The sequence below is a fragment of the Ochlerotatus camptorhynchus genome, unplaced genomic scaffold (genome assembly GCF_037179485.1).
Source record: "Ochlerotatus camptorhynchus isolate MF236.1 unplaced genomic scaffold, CSIRO-AGI_Acam_v1.1 ptg000429l, whole genome shotgun sequence".
In the NCBI taxonomy this organism is placed as follows: domain Eukaryota; kingdom Metazoa; phylum Arthropoda; class Insecta; order Diptera; family Culicidae; genus Ochlerotatus; species Ochlerotatus camptorhynchus.
In genome coordinates this window covers 888,930-907,815 of record NW_027040915.1, presented here as the reverse complement: position 1 = coordinate 907,815, position 18,886 = coordinate 888,930, and the positions used below count along the sequence as shown (strand labels likewise).

General features: G+C 42.6%; 1 protein-coding gene across 1 annotated transcript; it reads right to left on the bottom strand.

Annotated features, from left to right (window-relative positions):
- Nucleotides 1-471: 471 nt before the first annotated feature.
- LOC135711275 (chymotrypsin-like protease CTRL-1) lies at nucleotides 472-14,078 on the bottom strand. The gene is made up of 3 exons (XM_065234081.1): nucleotides 13,352-14,078; nucleotides 828-1,226; nucleotides 472-761 (listed from the first exon to the last, which is right to left on the bottom strand). The coding sequence occupies exons 1-3, from the start codon at nucleotides 14,052-14,054 to the stop codon at nucleotides 508-510; spliced, it is 1,356 nt and encodes a 451-aa protein (XP_065090153.1). The 5' UTR covers nucleotides 14,055-14,078; the 3' UTR covers nucleotides 472-507.
- Nucleotides 14,079-18,886: the final 4,808 nt, after the last annotated feature.

Sequence of the window (18,886 nt, the reverse complement as noted above, 5' to 3'; positions counted from 1 at the left end):
GTCGAATCAACTCCCCATCCAGAACATAAACATCAAAGTTTGTTATCGTTCATCTATGAGATTCTACGCCCCCCCCCCTCGAACCCTCTAACATTACGAAGTATTTGTTTTCCTAATTTTAAGTATGTATTCGAGAGCCTGAGCCTATTTCAAAGATACAAGTCTGTTCAAATCTCTAACTAGTAAGTTGCGATTGTTCTTAGCATACTTAGCATTACTTTAAACCAACGTGTCGCGTCTAGATTTACATCGAAAAAAATATGTAAAAAATGTAAAAAAAAAAATCAATATTTATACAAGCAAAGATCGAACTTCAACAAAGATCACTTCGTTCTTCCAGTGATTAAATGTTAAGTGAAGGAGATAACGTGGTAGAATAATTTGGTTTAAAACAGGTATTTCTAAGACATCAGAGTGTAAATATTTCTTACTCTCATTTGTGTTGCCGGCCAGAGTGTAATAAAGTTATAGTCAATGTCAGAAGGATATGCATAACGATATTTAACTTTATTTCAAATATTCACAAAGAACCTGCCTTTTACCCTTACAATTCGTGTCAATCCAGAATGCTTGTTTATTACCCAAAACCGCTACACAATTATGGTTGTTGTTCATATCATTGGGTTCGTTGTGTCTCCAGTGAGTAAAGGTTACAGGCTTTCCACTAAACTGCCACCGAAATTGCCCGTTAACTCCCAAATCATTGGCCCCGATCCAGTACTGCTTGTTCCGCGCCACTCCATTGGCATCTATCTCCATACCTTCAACATATAATCAACAATCAGTATTAAATACGCAAAAATATGCATTTCGTGATTTTATCTCACCTCCTTGCCGAACAATTTCCTTCACCTTGGCATTATCCTCCGGGGATTTAACTTCAGCCAGGTGCTTCCTAAGTGACCTGCAGTAATCCGCGGCTTGAAACCAATTGATTTTTTCAGCCACGTTGAAGTTAGACGCGTGGAAATACTTTTGTTTCTTCCCATGTCCCAGCTCGAGTTGATCAGTTGCCTCAGCTTGAGGTGGCACCACCAGTCCGCAGGATTTCACAACGAATTCCTCAAATGCCGATACTTTGGTGAACCCGGTGTAATCGTTAGTGCTGCACAAATTCGAATCCGTATCCCTTGCAGCCGTGAACGACACTATTCCTATCAGATACCAAACGTTGTTCCGGTTGTAGTACAGCCCACCGCCACTGTCACCGTTGCATACGTTTGTTCCTGGAAGTTTGAAAATTAGAAATACATCATTTATTCATACATTTGTTATCACTAATTATGGTGCGAGCTACTTTGGAGCGTTTACCAAAAAATCAAGCCCAGTTTTTTTTTCGATGCATCATTTCAGATTTCGAAAAGCTGCCGCTTGCATTCTAGAATGTTTAAAGAAAGAGAGATGCATTAGTAATTTCCAATTACTACGCACCACTACGCTAGACTTTCGTTGAGTGAAAGATTTTTAATTGGAACGTATTTCAACTGATAGTCCGCTAACTGAAACAAATTCTCAGTTAAAGGGCATGTTTCTGGTCCAAGTAATGCAATTTCTAAATGTCAAGATGAACCGGATGAAAATTGATGCGTTTTTAATGCATTAACTGGTTTGACACATGCAACTCAGTTAGCAAATGCCGTTTGATACGTGAAAAGTAAGCATTTCTCAGTTGGCGAACTTGAGTGTTCTTCAGTGTCAAGGATAAGCCTTCTCTCTTTCTTTATACAGGTATTCCGCTATAGACGAATCTAAACTGATTTGGATAGGGATGGACGCGGCTCAAGATCCCTGGTTCCAGTTGTAACGGTCACTCCATGTTGTAAATAGTAAATTAGTCATAAATAAAATAAGAATGAAATAGATCTAATCCATACGCCAAAAACTATGCCAGTAGCAAAACGACACTGGTCGATTTACTATAAAAATTATTATTATTATTATTATTTAACTTTATTAGGGAGGCTTTCAGCCTTGGGCTGGTTTGCCTCCAGTACTATAAAAATAGAATGCCTCGTGAGTAAAGCCGCTCGACCTTGCACAATTTCTCCCAAGGCCAGTGAAATCTTCGGGAAAGTTGGGAAAAGAGAGAGTGTGGCTACACCCGACTTTGAACGAAGGACCAGCGAACGGAATAATCTCTCGCAATGCCGATCTAGTTCGAAGAAGTTCGCGGGAAAATCGAACTTCCTTAAGTTCGGCCGAGGTCATCTTCCTTAATCTGAGGGTCACGGTTTCGCTTCACTTTCGTCCGAACCGCAGATTACGTGGAAGTGTTTCGTTTTGTTCGCGTGATAGTTTCGTTTTGTAAAGTGAGTTATTTAAAGCAACGTGGTTTTACTTTTATACTTAAATACTAATTTCTCCTCGTTGATTGTTTAGTTATAATTATAAAGCTAAACGTAGTGTGTGTCTTAGGCTAGACTTTGTGTGTGCGAAAAACAAGCTAGGCCAGGTAATGTGCTCGTTAAAGAAAATCTGTGCATTGTGCTTAATGTTCTATTCACCAGCCGACGGGTTCGTGTAACTTCCAACGCCATCATCTGCATCCCCGGGGTGAATAATCCCGGCAACCGTCACCTTGTCCGGTGGAAAGCGAGCCGCATCTACATCGCTGAGCGGGGCTTGTGGTCAACAACTGCCATTGCTGTTGAGATCACGTTCGTACAACCACGTGGAAATCGTTGGCCGTTCAACACCAACGATCGAACGCGCATCGATTGAGTAGCATCGTCGCCGCGCCAGTAACAGCAGCGCAACAATCAACAGCAGCTAAATCAACTAGTGAGTCCGTTCTGTGTTTTTCGTTGAGGGTGGCGTCCGGCGAGGGCGCCACGGAGGACCTTTTTTGTCGACCATAAGGTCGAAGAGCATGAATTGTTAAGATTTTGATTAGTCTAATAATTCTAGATAGAGCTGGAATTAGGGCGTAACAGCTTTGGTAAACAATGACTTCTGTCGATGATTTCCAGGAACTCAATGCACGCTCACGCAGACCAACATAACCATCGGATAGGGGAAATCTTTCCCTACCCGATGAGGATGTTGGTTTGCGTGGGCGAGCCTTAAATTTCTAGAAATAATCGATAGAAGGCATTGTTGTCGAGTCTGCAGTTGAAGTCCTCCAGCCTGCTCTTCCAGGCAAGTACGTTCAATATCATATGCTTTCACTACCTGATCGACATTCCGTTTCCAGCGTGTGTCTCGTCGAGGACACTATTGGCTACAATACACCGACACTTAGCCCTCCACTACTTTTCTACGCTTACTCTTCACACCATTCTCCAACGCAACCAAGATCACCGCCATCGAACCCGGGACGCCTGACACAAAGCAGTACGGAAGCCCCTGACCCGCCTAGCTCAGTCGCGCCTCCAGCCATCATCGAAAACCTGTCGCAGTTCTCTCGTTCCTGCCATCCAAGTCGTCCCGGCCCTGAGTCTAGCGCTGGCGATGGGGTCTTCCAAGCTGCCTATCATGGCAAGTATCCTATTAGTAACGGCAATCCCCGCTCTGACGAATCTTCAATCCCTAGGACTGCGCCTCTAGCAAGTAATGCTGCACCTGTTTCTTCGAATGTCCTGATGTACTACCAAAATGTTGGTGGGATCAACAGCTCTCTCGCCGAGTACCAATTGGCCTTCAGCGACGGTTCCTATGATGTTTACGCACTTTCCGAAACTTGGCTCAATGGACATACCTCAACGAATCAGTTGTTTGGCGAATCATATTCCGTTTATCGACAAGACCGGTCGCCTTCGAATAGCAACAAAACCACTGGAGGTGGTGTTATGCTGGCTGTTCGCTCGAGTTTTAAATCCCGTACGCTCGACCCTCCTGATGGCTCGGCGTTTGAGCAAATATGGATCGCAATTGCCACTGTCGATGCAACACTCTACCTATGCGTTGTATATATTCCCCCTGATCGAGTAAACGATGAATCTTTGATCGAAAAGCATATCGATTCGCTTAACTGGGTGGTTTCGCAGTTAGGACCAAGAGACAACGTTATCATCCTAGGCGATTTCAACTTGAGCTCGATCTCTTGGCAGCGTAGTCCACATGGTTCCCTGTACCCGATTACATCACGATCCTCGATTAGCTTGGCATCACGGAAGCTGCTTGATGCGTATAGCACCGCTGGACTCAGACAAATGAGTGGAATTGCAAATGAAAACAATCGTACGCTTGATCTATGCTTCGTCAGTGAGGAACTTTGCGAGCACAGCACAGTTATGCAAGCTCCATCACCGCTCGTTAAAATCTGCAGGCATCATCCTCCTGTACTGATGGAATTCAAGATAAGTCCACAGCAACGCTTCCAAGATACCTCTGAAAGCATCGCCTATGATTTCAGAAAGGCTGACTTCAACAGCATGAACGAGTTCCTCGCACATGTCGATTGCGACGAGGTGCTTCAAAATTGTGATGCCAACCTCGCTGCGTCGACCATATCTGGTATCCTGTGGTATGCCATCGATCAGTTCGTTCCCGTGAAGTCTAGACACGAACCGGCTAAGCCAGCCTGGTCAAATGCTGACCTCAAGCATCTTAGGACTGTGAAGCGGGCAGCTCTCAGACGACATAGCAAGTATCGCACGGACTCCACGAGAATGAGATATATGGCGGCGAGCACTGAATACAACGAACTTAATAATCGTTTGTACAACGCATATCAGGACCATTAGCAAAGGCGCTTCAAGACAAATCCCAGAAGTTTTTGGCGTTACGTCCATGACCAACGGATGGAATCCGGACTGCCCTCTACGATGACCAACGGATTGTTCGAAGCTGATTCTACCACTGACATCGCCGACCTATTCCGTTCTCAATTTAGCAATGTTTTCACTAATGAACACATCGACCCGCAGGATGTAGCCGTCGCCACCAGAAATGTTCCTCAACTTTCGGCCTCTGGGCTACAGTTCGTGATCACGAACAATATGGTTATATCAGCCGGAAAGGATTTAAAATCCTCCACGGGATGTGGTCCGGATGGGATTCCATCGCTTGTCCTCAAATGCTGCGCGGATACACTTGCAACACCACTAGAAAGAGTATTCAACCTATCTTTGGCTACTGATGTATTCCCAAACTGCTGGAAGCAGTCGTATGTTTTCCCAGTTTTCAAGAAAGGCTGCAAGCGGATTGTTTCGAACTATCGGGGCATAGCTGCGTTGAGCACCACTTCTAAGCTGTTTGAGGTGATCGTTCTGCATAAGCTGGTTCAGAACTACGCACACTACATTTCGATTGATTCGCACGGATTTATGCCTAACCGTTCGACGACAACTAATTTGACTTGTTTCACTTCGTTCGTGATCCGCCAAATAGAAAATGGTCAACAAGTAGACGCTATTTACACAGACTTATCCGCGGCGTTTGATAAAATGAATCATCAAATCGCAGTTGCTAAATTCGACAAGCTGGGAATGAACAGTAACTTGCTTTCCTGGCTTCGATCCTACCTAACCGGTCGAAGTATGTCCGTCAAAATTGGAGACCACGCCCTCCTTTCCGGTTTGGTCCGGTGTTCCCCAAGGAAGTCACTTGGGGCCGTTTCTATTCTTGCTATATATGAACGATGTCAATTTCATCTTGAAATGCCTAAAACTCTCGTATGCCGATGACCTGAAGCTTTACTACACGATTAAGCAACCACAAGACGCGTTTTTTCTGCAGCAACAACTGGAAGCCTTCGCTGAATGGTGTCATATTAATCGAATGTCGCTGAACGTGTCCAAATGTTCAGTTATTTCGTTTGGCCGCAAGCAATCACTCTTCCATTTTAGCTATGCTCTGGGAGGCGTGAATCTACAACGTGATTCGACAGTCAAGGACCTGGGGATTCTGGTTGATCCAAAATTAACCTTCAAGGATCACGTCTCGTACGTTGTGTCTAAAGCCTCATCGCAACTAGGATTTTTGTTTCGCTTTGCAAAAAAGTTCAAGGACGTTTACTGCCTAAAAGCTTTATACTGCTCAATTGTGCGCCCTATCTTGGAGTATTCGTCTATCGTCTGGTCTCCTTATTACCAGAATGAAACTCAACGCATCGAAGCTGTTCAGCGAAAATTCGTCCGGTTCGCTCTATGTTATCTTAGGTGGAGAGATCCATTCAATCTGCCCAGTTATGAAAGCCGTTGTCTACTTATAAATCTGGAATTTCAAGAAGCAAGACGCAACGTGGCAAAAGCGTGCTTTGTTGGGGATCTTCTGCAAGGCAACATTGACAGTCCTACGCTTCTTAGTTTCTTGGACATCAACACACGTCGTCGCAATCTTCGGTCGCACTCGTTTAGAACTAATTATGGCTTTCACGAACCTTTGCGAAGCATGTCCCGTGTATTCAACCGGTGTTATTATGTATACGATTTCAACGTGTCACGAGAAACAAACAAGCGTAGTTTTAAACAAGTTTTATGTTAATTTATGTTATTCGTTAGTTTTGTATTTAGTTGTAGAATAGGTGTCATTGGGGTAAACATTTTACCTGTTGACTGATAAACAATAAACGATAAATGTTTACAAAAGCTGTCAGGCCCTAACTCCAGCTCTATCTAGAATTGTGAGGTTGGGGTGTCGGGAAGACAAACGTGCGCACGTATCGCCATATTTGGATACCCACCCAACCCATCAATTTTAGACACCCGGGTGCCAAGCCTTGCCGTAACCCGGTGGCTGCATCGTCGTGGGATTCGTCGGGAAAAAACACAAGAGTACAGCACAGATAGAAGGTAGTTGTACCGTACGCACACAATAATAGGACTAGGTAGAGAGATATGATATAGGAGTAGCATACAAGCAATGGAAATTGTCCTATTAAAATAATGTTGTCCTATTAAAAATTAGAATGAGCGGAAGAAAGTGTCTTCACGTTGTTTCGGGTCCGTGTAATTCTGTTGTTGTCTTCCGCGTTGATGATTAAGTATGCTTAAGCCGCATACTTAACCGAGATCGACCAGTGACGGCTACACAGTTTTTTGTAGGTCCGCTGATTCCTTTCCTCACTCAGGGTTTCCTTGTAGCACTCGACAAACTGTTTTTTTGTCCTTGATTTGTTTTCCGTCGATCTTGTTTTCCGTGCTAAATAAGAACCAATGCTACCGACGCCAGGGAGACTGCTCCCACACCTGGATCCTACCTATCGATCCATCAACTCATGAAGTGGAGATCAACGGTTTTACTATCCTTCCGAAGGAAGGTGTGATCAGAGATGTTATGCCTCAGAACATCCCGGCGATGCCGAATGGGATTGAACCCAGGCTTGCTGGAGTGAGAGGCAATCACGCTTATCACTACACCACCGGTGCCGCTAATGAACAATAACGTTTTTATTTTTTTTTTAAATCTTTATTTTAGAGATTTTTAGCCTGAGGCTAGTTCATCTCTTATGAACAATAACGTTCTATCGCTAACGGTTCACGTTTTATACTGGTTTTTATAATTAACTTAGGCTGATCCCATAATAAAACGAATTTTTTGACGTAGGACTACGTTTGTGATTTTTATATGGGGGTACACTTTGTGAAAACTGAAAATGGAACATGTAACAAAATTATGAAAGATTTTGAACGTTAATAACTTAGCTGCCCCTAGGCCAATTTCAATGATATTATCACCAATCGATCAGGTATATTTCTACGCATCTTCAAATCATTTTTCAAAATGTCACTATTGAAAATTGCACGAATGTGCAACTGTTGCTTTGATGATTAAAATTATCACCGATTGCCTGTGAAAAACGATTACCCTAACACAGATTTCAAATTGAATTCCATCCGGACTCACCAGACGGTGTTTATTCAATCACCGCGTGGTGAGTGGTGGTGTTCTCCAGTACACAACGAAAGGCTCCCCGCAAGCAGCTAGCTACCAAGGTTGACCTCAACCACTGATCGGAGTCAGTTCCAATCACCGTGTGTGGTGGTGTCCGGTCGTCGGCATCGACAGCAGCAGCAGTGCTTTCGGCGCGGAGCGTTGGACATTGTTCTCCAGTACACAACGAAAAGCTGCCTGCAAGCAGTGAGCTGCAGCCCACATGAGCATCCATAGAAGAAGGAAGAAGCTGCACCGCTATTGATTGGAATCAGTAGCTCTTCGTGAGTCGCTGTGGGCCATCTATGCCAAGCGCGTCACCCTTCCATACCGGGATGTCCCGGGATGAAAAATCCCGGGATTTTTTCATTTCCCGGGTTTCCCGAATCCCGGGAAAAAAGTTTTTTAATCCCGGGATCCCGTTCATCCCGGGGTTAATTTTTTTAATTCATATTTTATACACAAATTATGTTCCACTGTAGGATAATTCTTCGCAAATAACGTGGAACAAGTCATCATTTAATTATTCGTTTTCATTTGTTGATTTGATTCTTGATTAATATTGGACAAAGTTATGATGGGTGCATGCAAATTTGAAAATAATAGAGTTACTTTTATCAAGACAAAAAGAAAGAACCATGCTTCCATTGATTTACTGGATTTTTACTTCATTTATAAAAATAATAATATTGGCAGTAATAAGAAAATTTGCAATTCTTCAATGAGAGAAAGAGAGTATATTGAATTCACCTTTGCGAATTATGATTGGTTGAAGTGCAAAAGCTATCGGCTATTTAAAGAGGGTGCATATTCCATGTGGATCATTCTCCAGTCTGATTCCGTAAAGAACGCAGCACCGTAGATACCAGTGAAAATCATCAGCCCTCCGATCATCCGACCGACGAGCCAGCGAGCCCTCTTGTCGTTCGACGGTTACCAAGGGAACAAGCAAACCGGCAAGCGAGACTGATCGCCTACTACGATCGAGAATGTGATTTAGAAGTGAAACCCCGAAAAGTCCATCCTCGAAAAAGATCCAGTTTTGCTGTCGTTAAATACAACAATAAAAAGTTCCAAATCTGCTTGAAAACGGTAAGTTATTTGTCTTTCATATCCAGTAGAAATACTTTTTTTTTATTTTGATTTGTTTGATTTGTAGAAATGGCGGACGTTTGGCAATATTTTACGAAGCTTTCCGCTGATGGTGAAAAAACACAATGTTCCAAATGCCCACAGCAACTTTCCTGCAAGGGATCATCCACCAGTGGATTATTACGCCACTTGCAAAATAAGCACAAAATTACCCTAAAGCGACCGACATCTGAAGATCATCAACCAACATCTGCACCAACCCCAAGTAAAGTATCGAGACCTGGAGGATCCATCATAGTGATGCAATTCATTAAACGTCAGTCTTTGGAAGAGATTGTAGCACGGCTTGCTGCACTTGACGGGTTTTCAATCCACGCTATAGCGTGAGTTTATCCGCCAGTCAATTTCCGCTCGTGGCATGCAACTCCCAAAATCAAACACAGCTGTGATGAAACTGGTACACGATTTTTGGAATAAAGCAAAAGATCTCACCAAGAACGAAATTGCAAAGCGAGTAGGAGGGGGTGAATGTATGAGCCTCACTTTGGATGAGTGGACCAGCATCAGTAATAAACGGTTTATCAATGTCAATGTGCACTGCTTCGACGGGGTCATGTTCAATCTCGGGCTGGTTCGTGCTCATGGGTCTCTTCCGGCTGAAAAAATCCGAGAGGCTGTAAACATCGTTACCTCAAGTTTTGGCTTACCACGGACAAATATTGCTGCTGCTACAACTGACGGAGCTGCCGTAATGGTAAAGTTTGGAAGGGAGTCAGAGTTCTGTCACCAACTGTGCTACAACCATGGGCTTCATTTAGCGGTGATGGATGTCCTCCGGAAAGACAGCTCTGCTATGACTGATTCCACAGACGATACCGATGATGACTGCAATTATGACGAATACTCCGATGAAGAAACTGACACACTATCTGGTAGGGGAATTTACATATTCTCGTCAATCTAAGCAGCGTCCGAACTTCTATTAGCGATTTCTCAGCGTCACACTCATACATGACAGGTTTGTTTGTTGACATTTATCTGCTGCTTGCTGTTCTACCAATTCCAATCGACAGAATTGATCAAAACGGGTTGAACATGTTTTTACAACGCTCCAAACTTCTCAGGTGAGTGTGACTATTGTCGGCAGTCTCTTTTTCTTCGGCACCCTTTCCATTTGAACTGCGTGTTAACCAGCTGTTCTATTATCGGCAACTCGAAATCAGCCGTATTTTGTAGTGTGTATATTTCATTTAAATAAAAATATGGCAGAACAGGATTGCACAGTCGTAAAAATGTAATCAGATTGAAGCTGAAAAGGTAAGGAATCGGCTTAATACATTCAGCGAAGAGTTTTAATGGGAAATACAGTGAAATTAACGTTTCAATTTCGTTTGCCGAAAACAGTCAATGGGTGCCGAAGCCATAATTTACCCTATGTTATTTTTATTAATGTATTTTACTTGAAAATTAGTTGTACTTTTAATTTTTAGCGCTTTATCGTACGCGTTTTGCTGAAATTCTGAGGCATGTCCGAAAAATTGTCAAGATTTTTCGGCAATCGCCGGTGAAAAATGGGATCTTGCAAGATAAGATAATCGCTGCTCATACAAAACCGCTGCAATTGATAATTGACGTCACGACTAGGTGGAACAGCACTGAACAGATGGTCGAACGATTCCTACGTGTCTATGAAAGCATCAAGGAGACACTAACCGAGCTTGGACAGCGCAATCCACTGTCTGACAATGACGTGCATAGTCTTCAGATACTTTTTGAGGCATTGCAACCAATTAGATTGGTATCTGAAGCAATAGGCAGACGAGATGCGACTCTGCTAACTGCTGAAGGGAGTTTGAGTTTTTTACTTTCGAAACTAAAGCAGCAGAACAACGCAATTGCAAACGAGTTGCATGACGCCATTTACGACAGGATTTGTTCGCGACGAAATAAGGAACTGGTCTCATTAATGAAGTTTTTAAAAACTAAACACATGGGCTCAACCAGCGAAATGCCAACGTGCTCCAGATCGCAGTTGATGAAATTTATGAAGGAATCTGATTGGTTGCTTAAGATGGTAGAACATGGGACAGAGACAGGAGAATCATCTAACTCTACCAATTCATCGATGGACCGGGAGAACCTAACTCTCCAGCAAGAACTAGAATGTGCTATTAAGGAACATTCTGACCTACACAACGCATCAACTGATTCAGTAGACCGTGGAAAAATTATCCAAAAGGAGGTGATGCTGTATGAGCTAAGCGGAAAATTGTCTAACAACTTGCAAAAACTGTTAGACAACTTAACATCCATTAAGCCTACCTCTACCGACAGCGAGCGAGTTTTCTCGGATTCATCAAATTTTGGTAACAAGAAGCGTTCCTCTTTGTCTGATGCTAGCATGAATGTGCTTTCATTTTTGAAGTCATATTTCAAAAGAATTGATCAGTAGAAATGTAAGATTTCGCAGAAATGCATAAAATAAAATGGATAAATAAAAATGTGAGAAGAGGTTTTTGAAATTTGCAGTTGTTTATTTATCCCGGGATCCCGGGATTTCCCGGGAAAAAAATTTTGATATCCCGAATCCCGGGATGCTGAGAACCGTCGGGATATGGAAGCTCTACCCTCATTCTATACAACATACAGCTCACCAGTATCATCTGTGTTTAACACCCTTATTGCTCAGCATTACTCAACCATCGATATAAGACTTTATCATTTTTCAAAATGTCACTATGGAAAATTCCACGAATGTGCAACTGTTGCTATGATAGTTAAAATTATCACCGATTGCCTGCAGAAATCGATTTCCCGAACACAGATTTCAAAGTTTAATTCCAACCTGTCTGACCAAACGGTGTTTATTCAATCACCGCTTAAGTTGTGGTGTTCTCCAGTACACAATAAACGGCTGCTTTCAAGCAGCGAGCTGCAGCCCACATGAGCATAAATAGAAGGAGGCAGAAGGCACACCGCTATTGATCGGAATCAGTAGCTCTTCGTGAGTTGCTGTGGGCCATCTATGTCAATTTCGTTATACTAAAGAGTATAAATAGAGAGAACCCCGCTCAAGTTCCGATTCCTACACAAAATACAAGCTCCTGCTGCACAATTAAGAGTTATTATATAAGACCACGTAGTCCTCCGTCACCATTGCGTACAACCCCATAGAGCTGTCCCTTGTAGTTTTTAAATTTACTTTATGAAGGGGAAATGGATGTAATGTTGGCCTAAATGCTCCTTATTTGGGCCCATGCATAAATTCAGTAATCGACTAAATTTTCAATAGCGACCGAAAATATCCAGTAGTACCGTCCCAATGACGCGTTCATCTCGATAAAATTCAAAGTGTTATTTATGTTACTTCATACGCGAAGTCTGCGATTTTCAGAGTTGGTTGGAAATCCTATCTAACATGTAGCTTTAGTGTGATAATTTGATAGCTAAAGAATGATCTTATAAGAGGGTAGGTGGATAGTTCCGTTAGAGTATGGCAGTATGAAAATGGAATAAAAGTTAACAATGAGCGAAGGGCCATTAATGCGACATACTTCAAATCTCCGCGTACATCGTACGGGTTAGGCAAAAGGTGTGCGTTTGACTTTGTACTGTCGCATTAATGGCTCTTCGCTCATTTTCAACTTCTATTCAATTTTCATACTGCCGTACTTTAACGGAACTATCCACCTACCCACTTCTAAGATCATTCTCCAGCTAATAAATTATCACACTAAAGCTTCATGTAACATAGCATTTCCAACCAACTCTAGATAATTGATATATAGCAGATTTTGAACGATGAGTCCAATCTTAGATCCATAAGCCAACATTAGAGCCGTTTCCCCTATATGAATTTCTCACAAATGGTTTAATTTAGACACTTTAGAACTTTAGATGGCGCACAAGCAACCAAATTAACCATTTTTAAATGTTTATTAAATGAGTTAGACAAAACAGGCGCCGGTAGTTCTTACACTATAAATGAATGTAATCACAATCTATCAAATGCAACTAATATCATACCAGTCCACTTGCTTTTAAGGTAATAATATTTGAAAATAGAATATTTTTCAACAAAAAATCTTTTTTAACTAAAAGTGTCTGAAATAAACAATTTGCCAGAAATCAATGTATAAAGTGTAAGATGTAAAAACCTGATTTCTTAAGGGTCACCTTAAATTACCTTTTAAAACCAGTAAAAATCGAGAAACAATAGAGATATGTATTGTATCTTGAGCACAGTTGCTTCAAATAAATTGTTCTTCAACTGTGTAAAATATTGAGCTGGTCTATCTCAAATAACTCCGTATATTCTCCACTTCCCATTTTCTCGGCCACACCAAACTGATGATCTTCTTGTTCTTAAGATACAATTATAAAAATGCTAAGGTAAATGTTCCGATATTTGCACCTATTTACCAATTACTACTACAAAACTCACCATTTGTATATCCAGCGCAAAACATGCCATCGTAAAGAGTCCTGTCGAACAAATCCGGATTGCTTTCCAAGCACTTGGTGTAGCTGATCAGTGGCACCGTAGTAGCCTTCAGGGCATCCGACAGAGCATCAAACTCCGTGTAACCCCATCCAACTACGACGCCTTCATCCGACCCATCACCGGAGCTCGGCTGTGGCTGAGGAAACACACAAATGGGCTGCACGTAATCCGTGAATCTCACTTGGGTAGCCAATTTCAATATCGCTATGTCAAATTTACTCGTTGTCGACTGAAAGTTTGTATGGGTAATGACCTGCTGCACGGCGTGCTCTTGAACCGAGTCCCCATACAAGTTCAATTTGAACTTTCCCAGCTGCACGTACAAACTGGCCGGAGATAGCACCTGCCTAGTGCTGGGATCTACCACACAGTGCGCCGCAGTGACGATGCTCAACTCGTTTACCAGTGATCCACCACAGATGTAGGACTTTTGAAAGCCCGAAAGCATGAACAGCGCTGCATGCCACGGAAATTCACCCGGATTTGTCGTGTATCCGTGGGTGACCAACTGTTGAAGATTTATCTTTCTCTTTCCACAGGCAGCACTGATACCATCGTTTTTGGACGGGCACACAGCAATGATACAAATCAGAACAATTACAAATGAACTGCAACGCAACAAACTGTTCACACCCGTTGCCATTCTTACTGCGACTGGAAACCAGTTGGATTGGAATGGTTTTGGGTATATCGGACAGAGGTAGTCACCAAAGAAGACGTGTTAAACCAGTTTTTCAGTGAGTTGCGGTGCAAATAATCAGGAAAAAAGCAGCATCACGTCATCTAATCAAATTGCGTGGTTCCAATGAAGCAAAAAACGTCGTTTTGATGTTCGATACTTTGCGCTTTGGAAAAAAAAATATTATACGGTTACGAACGACTTCGAACCCTCTATACCCAATTCCAAGCACAGGGGATTTCTTAAAAAACATTAATCGAAAACCTATCCAAAAGCTGCTTTAAAATGTACTGCGATTGATAAATTTGGTGTTTCGCTTCGATGCGTTGTTCTGTGGTTTCTGCTTTAGATATTCCCACAAGAAAGTAGGATGATATGGAATTATTCCAAGAACCTTCAGATGATCACAGAATTCCACAATGAACTCTGGATATTTTGTCAAGCCTTGAGGTTTATCAGGCATTATGCTGAAGATGCAGGTATATTCGGAATTATTCCAAAGGTCTTCAGTTGGACAAATACATGCATAATGTTTTTTAACTGATGGCTCGTTCATCACATCAAAATGGAATAATCGTCGCTAGATATTTTGGCGATATTTCTTGTTAATTAGTTACTAATCTAAACATCTATAGTTGATCAATAAATAAAACCATGTCTCTTAGATATTCTAGGAAGAAGGAAGGTTTATCAGGATTTTTTCAAAAACCTTCAGATGATCATTATAGTGGGTCAACTTTACAACCCTCTGTTCCCCACTGCTCTTTCAATGCGTATTGCAGTGCTGATAAAAATCATTTCATCTACACTCAACATAGCTGCAAATGAAGGCAACATTAACAGATGGACCAACTACCGGCATGAATTTGAATTTTGACATACAAACACTCTTTTGATCAAGGCAACCTATGATTATCGCAGTCATAATTTGTTTTTATTCATTCGTGGCTGGATGTTCATTATCGCCTGTGCTGTTGTCAATATTAATATTCGTCTTCATCTGGGTGGGGATGATTTAGAGGATCAAATCTCAATTTCTTTTTCAAAGGGACGTATTAGTTTTTGTAAACAATGTATTTTAAAAGTCAGTTTGGTGTAACTGGTAGTTCACCCACGCATACTAACACCACTATAAGTAGGGATTTTTTTTCCGCTATCTGATGGTAGTATTTGTGACTATGGCATGACCAGACACTCTCGGGTAACTAACTCAGTAGCATGAGATCCCTGAACTGTGTCGCAGGGCCGGCATGTTACTGGGTATTCGAAGGGGCTACGCGGACAAATTATGAAACATAGGAATATTCACATTTTCTAACACATTTATTTGCCCTATTCTGTGGCGTGTGGGTGTGGGTTTTCACATATATGCTGCGTGTATGCGAGGGTTTAAAATTTAGTACTCACTGCTGCAGCGGGATCTCTTACGGCGTCGCAACGCTGGCGTTGGCCCACACGGCTGCTCCTGCACTACCGTGTGGCCGGAAACTTGCGGCGCGGGCTGCAGACAGTGTTGTTGCAGCTCTGGGAGAATTGGCGTTGACGGCGACTCTGTAGCTCTTTACTCCTATGAGAAAATCCATAAGCAAACGTCAGACTGTGCGTGAAACATGGCGGACTTTGTACTATCCTTTCACTCCACCGAAAATTCCCATAAGAAACTATCTAAATTTGCTGGAAGAGCAAATTTTTCGACGGTGCCGTCAACGCCAATGGCGGATCTAGTGGCGTTCATCAGCCACATACGGCTCAGCAGGCGTTGCTGGCTCGTTTGGCTGGCAGGCGTCTTCCGTCGTTGACGGCAACGGCTGACCGTGGCATGGCCACCTTGGTCGAGCCGAGACGGGACCCTCCTTGGTAATTAAGGCCACCGGCCTGAGGGAATCGTCCTTGACGGACGATTGAGGATCATTTACTATTAGGCTCGGAAGCCATCTTGACTTCCGAGCCGAGCCGTGTAAAGGGTGATACGGTCAAAATTTGGTCAAGGGAAAACGCGTGTAAATCGGTGAAATCGTTTATTTAAAAAATCAAATTTAATTTCTTTTTCAAGTTCAATTAGTATAAAATTCAGGAAAAATATTCAGTTAGGCTTCCGCTTGACCCCTGCCATCAGATTTTGTACAGCCACCTTGTCCACCTTCTTCGCCGCAGAAAGCCAGTTTGCCTTGAACTGCTGCTCGCCCTTAGCAGTTTTTTTTGTCTTCTTTAGGTTCCGCTTGACAATAGCCCAGTATTTCTCAATTGGGCGGAGCTCTGGCGTGTTGGGAGGGTTCTTGTCCTTGGGAACCACCTGCACGTTGTTGGCGGCGTACCACTCCATGGCCTTTTTACCGTAATGGCAAGATGCCAAATCCGGCCAAAACAGTACGGAACAACCGTGTTCCTTCAGGAAAGGCAGCAGACGTTTATTCAAACACTCTTTCACGTAAATTTGACAGTCCCGGAAGCTATGAAAATGCTGCTTTTCAAGCCACAGGTACAGATGGCTTGCCAAACCAGATATTTCTTTGCGAACTTTGACAGTTTCATGTGCTTGAAAACATCTGCTACCTTTCCCCTTCCTTTTGCCGTATAAAACTCCTGTCCCGGAAGCTGCTTGTAGTCGGCTTTGACGTAGGTTTCGTCGTCCATTACCACGCAGTCAAACTTCGTCAGCATCGTCGTGTACAGCCTCCGGGATCGCGCTTTGGCCGTCGTATTTTGTTTATCATCGCGATTTGGAGTCACTACCTTCTTGTAAGTCGATAGTCCGGCTCGTTTTTTGGCTCGATGCACGGTTGTAGACGATACACCCAGCTTATTTGCGGCATCTCAGAGAGAGAGGTTAGGGTTTCGCTTGAAACTACCGGCAACTCTCTTTGTCGTCTCAGCGGCTTCCGGTTTTCGATTTCCCCCCGATCCAGACTTCCTGGCTGTCGACAAACGTTCCCCAAACACTTTAATTACATTTGTAACGGTTGATTTGGCAACTTTTAGCGATTTTGCCAACTTTGCGTGCGAGTAGCTCGGATTTTCGCGATGCGCGAGCAAAATTTTGATACGCTGCTCTTCTTGCTTGGACGGCATTTTGACTACTGAAGAGTGAATTCCAAAATCAAAATAGGAGCAACATTCTACACACACACACACCTTCAAAATGAGGGGTGTTCAGGTTTTTTAAATGCAAAATTGAAAGAAATGCGTCAAGTTGATATTGACCAAATTTTGACCGTATCACCCTTTAAGACCTTTTTATTTACGGTACGAGGTGTACAAAATGTACAAAAGCACAAGAGGTCCTGATAATTATTACAATTCAGTCAGGGAAATTTCCGTCAGGATAATAAAAATCAATTACCTGAACGGAGGTAGGCTTTCCAGCCCAAACCCCACGGGGGGGGGTTGTATTATATATGCACTACACTTCACACTCAACTAGTCTACACGGACGCCTGGTTACTTCTGCCTAATCTTTCAAATCTAAGATGGCTAGCTATTCATCATCCAATTTGCGCATCCATTGTTATTTTAAAGCCAAGATTTTCCGCCCTTCAGTAACGTTACGTTGTTGTTTGCAGCGGCACAAACCCTCTCGCTCTTGTGTGTGTGTGTTTGTGTCTACTGTTTTAAGTTTAATTAAACTTGAATTTTCCTAACAACAACAACTCATACAAACGAAAGTCCACGGATTGTAACCAACTGATTACATATTAGAAAGCGTGGGCAACCTAGAATTCTCGCCAAATCGACGATCAAATGCATTGTTTATAAAAGCTGTGATCGCACACGGGCAGAACTTTTCCTACGTTGTGTTTACGAATGTATGAATAAAAGACAGTGGTTTTGACCGTCCTGCCATGGCGGAGGCAGATGAACTACTATCTTTATTGATAGTGTATAGGGATACAGTATAACAGTTGGCATTTTATTGGGTTTTGCGAGAATTCTGAGCTTTGGCAGTATTTAAACTTTGAGAGTTTTTGCTGGTCTAGCTGCGATATGGCACTAGCTTCGAAGACGCTTAGATACGATGGAAAATTTGTTGCTGTGTATGAATCACTACCAGGAAGATAGGGTTCGGTGGAATAATCGTTTAAACGAAACTTTTGGACAGTTTCAGTCCCTTCGCTTGAAACTGGACTTGATTGATGATGATGATGAAGATGAAGATAAAGGGCGAACACGAAATTATTGCGACACCGAAAATGTCATGCCAATTTTCTTATAATGTTTAGAATCAAACCAAAATTTTAGGGTAATTTTATACATAAATTTACTTTAAAAATCAAAAGAAAAGTTAATCGATGGAGCCTTGAGTGTAAAATTGAATGCATTTTCGCTTGATGCCCTCCATCAAAGTCTTTACAGTGTCATCCGGTACCAGTTCCTCAGTTTTTTTTTTCCATTTTCTTAACATGTCCTTCTCGTCTTTGACTGTCTTCTTGCTCTTCCGAAATTCCCGCTTCATTATTGCCCAGTACTGCTCCACCGGGCGCAGCTCCGGACAGTTTGGCGGATTCATGTTCTTTGGAACAAAATGGACAGAATTGGCCTCATACCACTCCAGGACACTTTTAGAATAGTGGCATGATGCCAAATCTGGCCAAAATAGCGGAGCTTCGTCGTGCTGCTGCAAGAACGGCAAAAGGCGCTTCTCGAGGCACTCAGATTTGTAGATCTCGCCATTTACTGTGCCCTTTGTCACGAAAGGCTCACTCCTCAGTCCGCAAGAGCAGATGGCCTGCCAAATGAGATATTTGGAGGCGAACTTCGACATTTTCTTCTTCTTAAATTTGTCGTCCACATCGAACTTG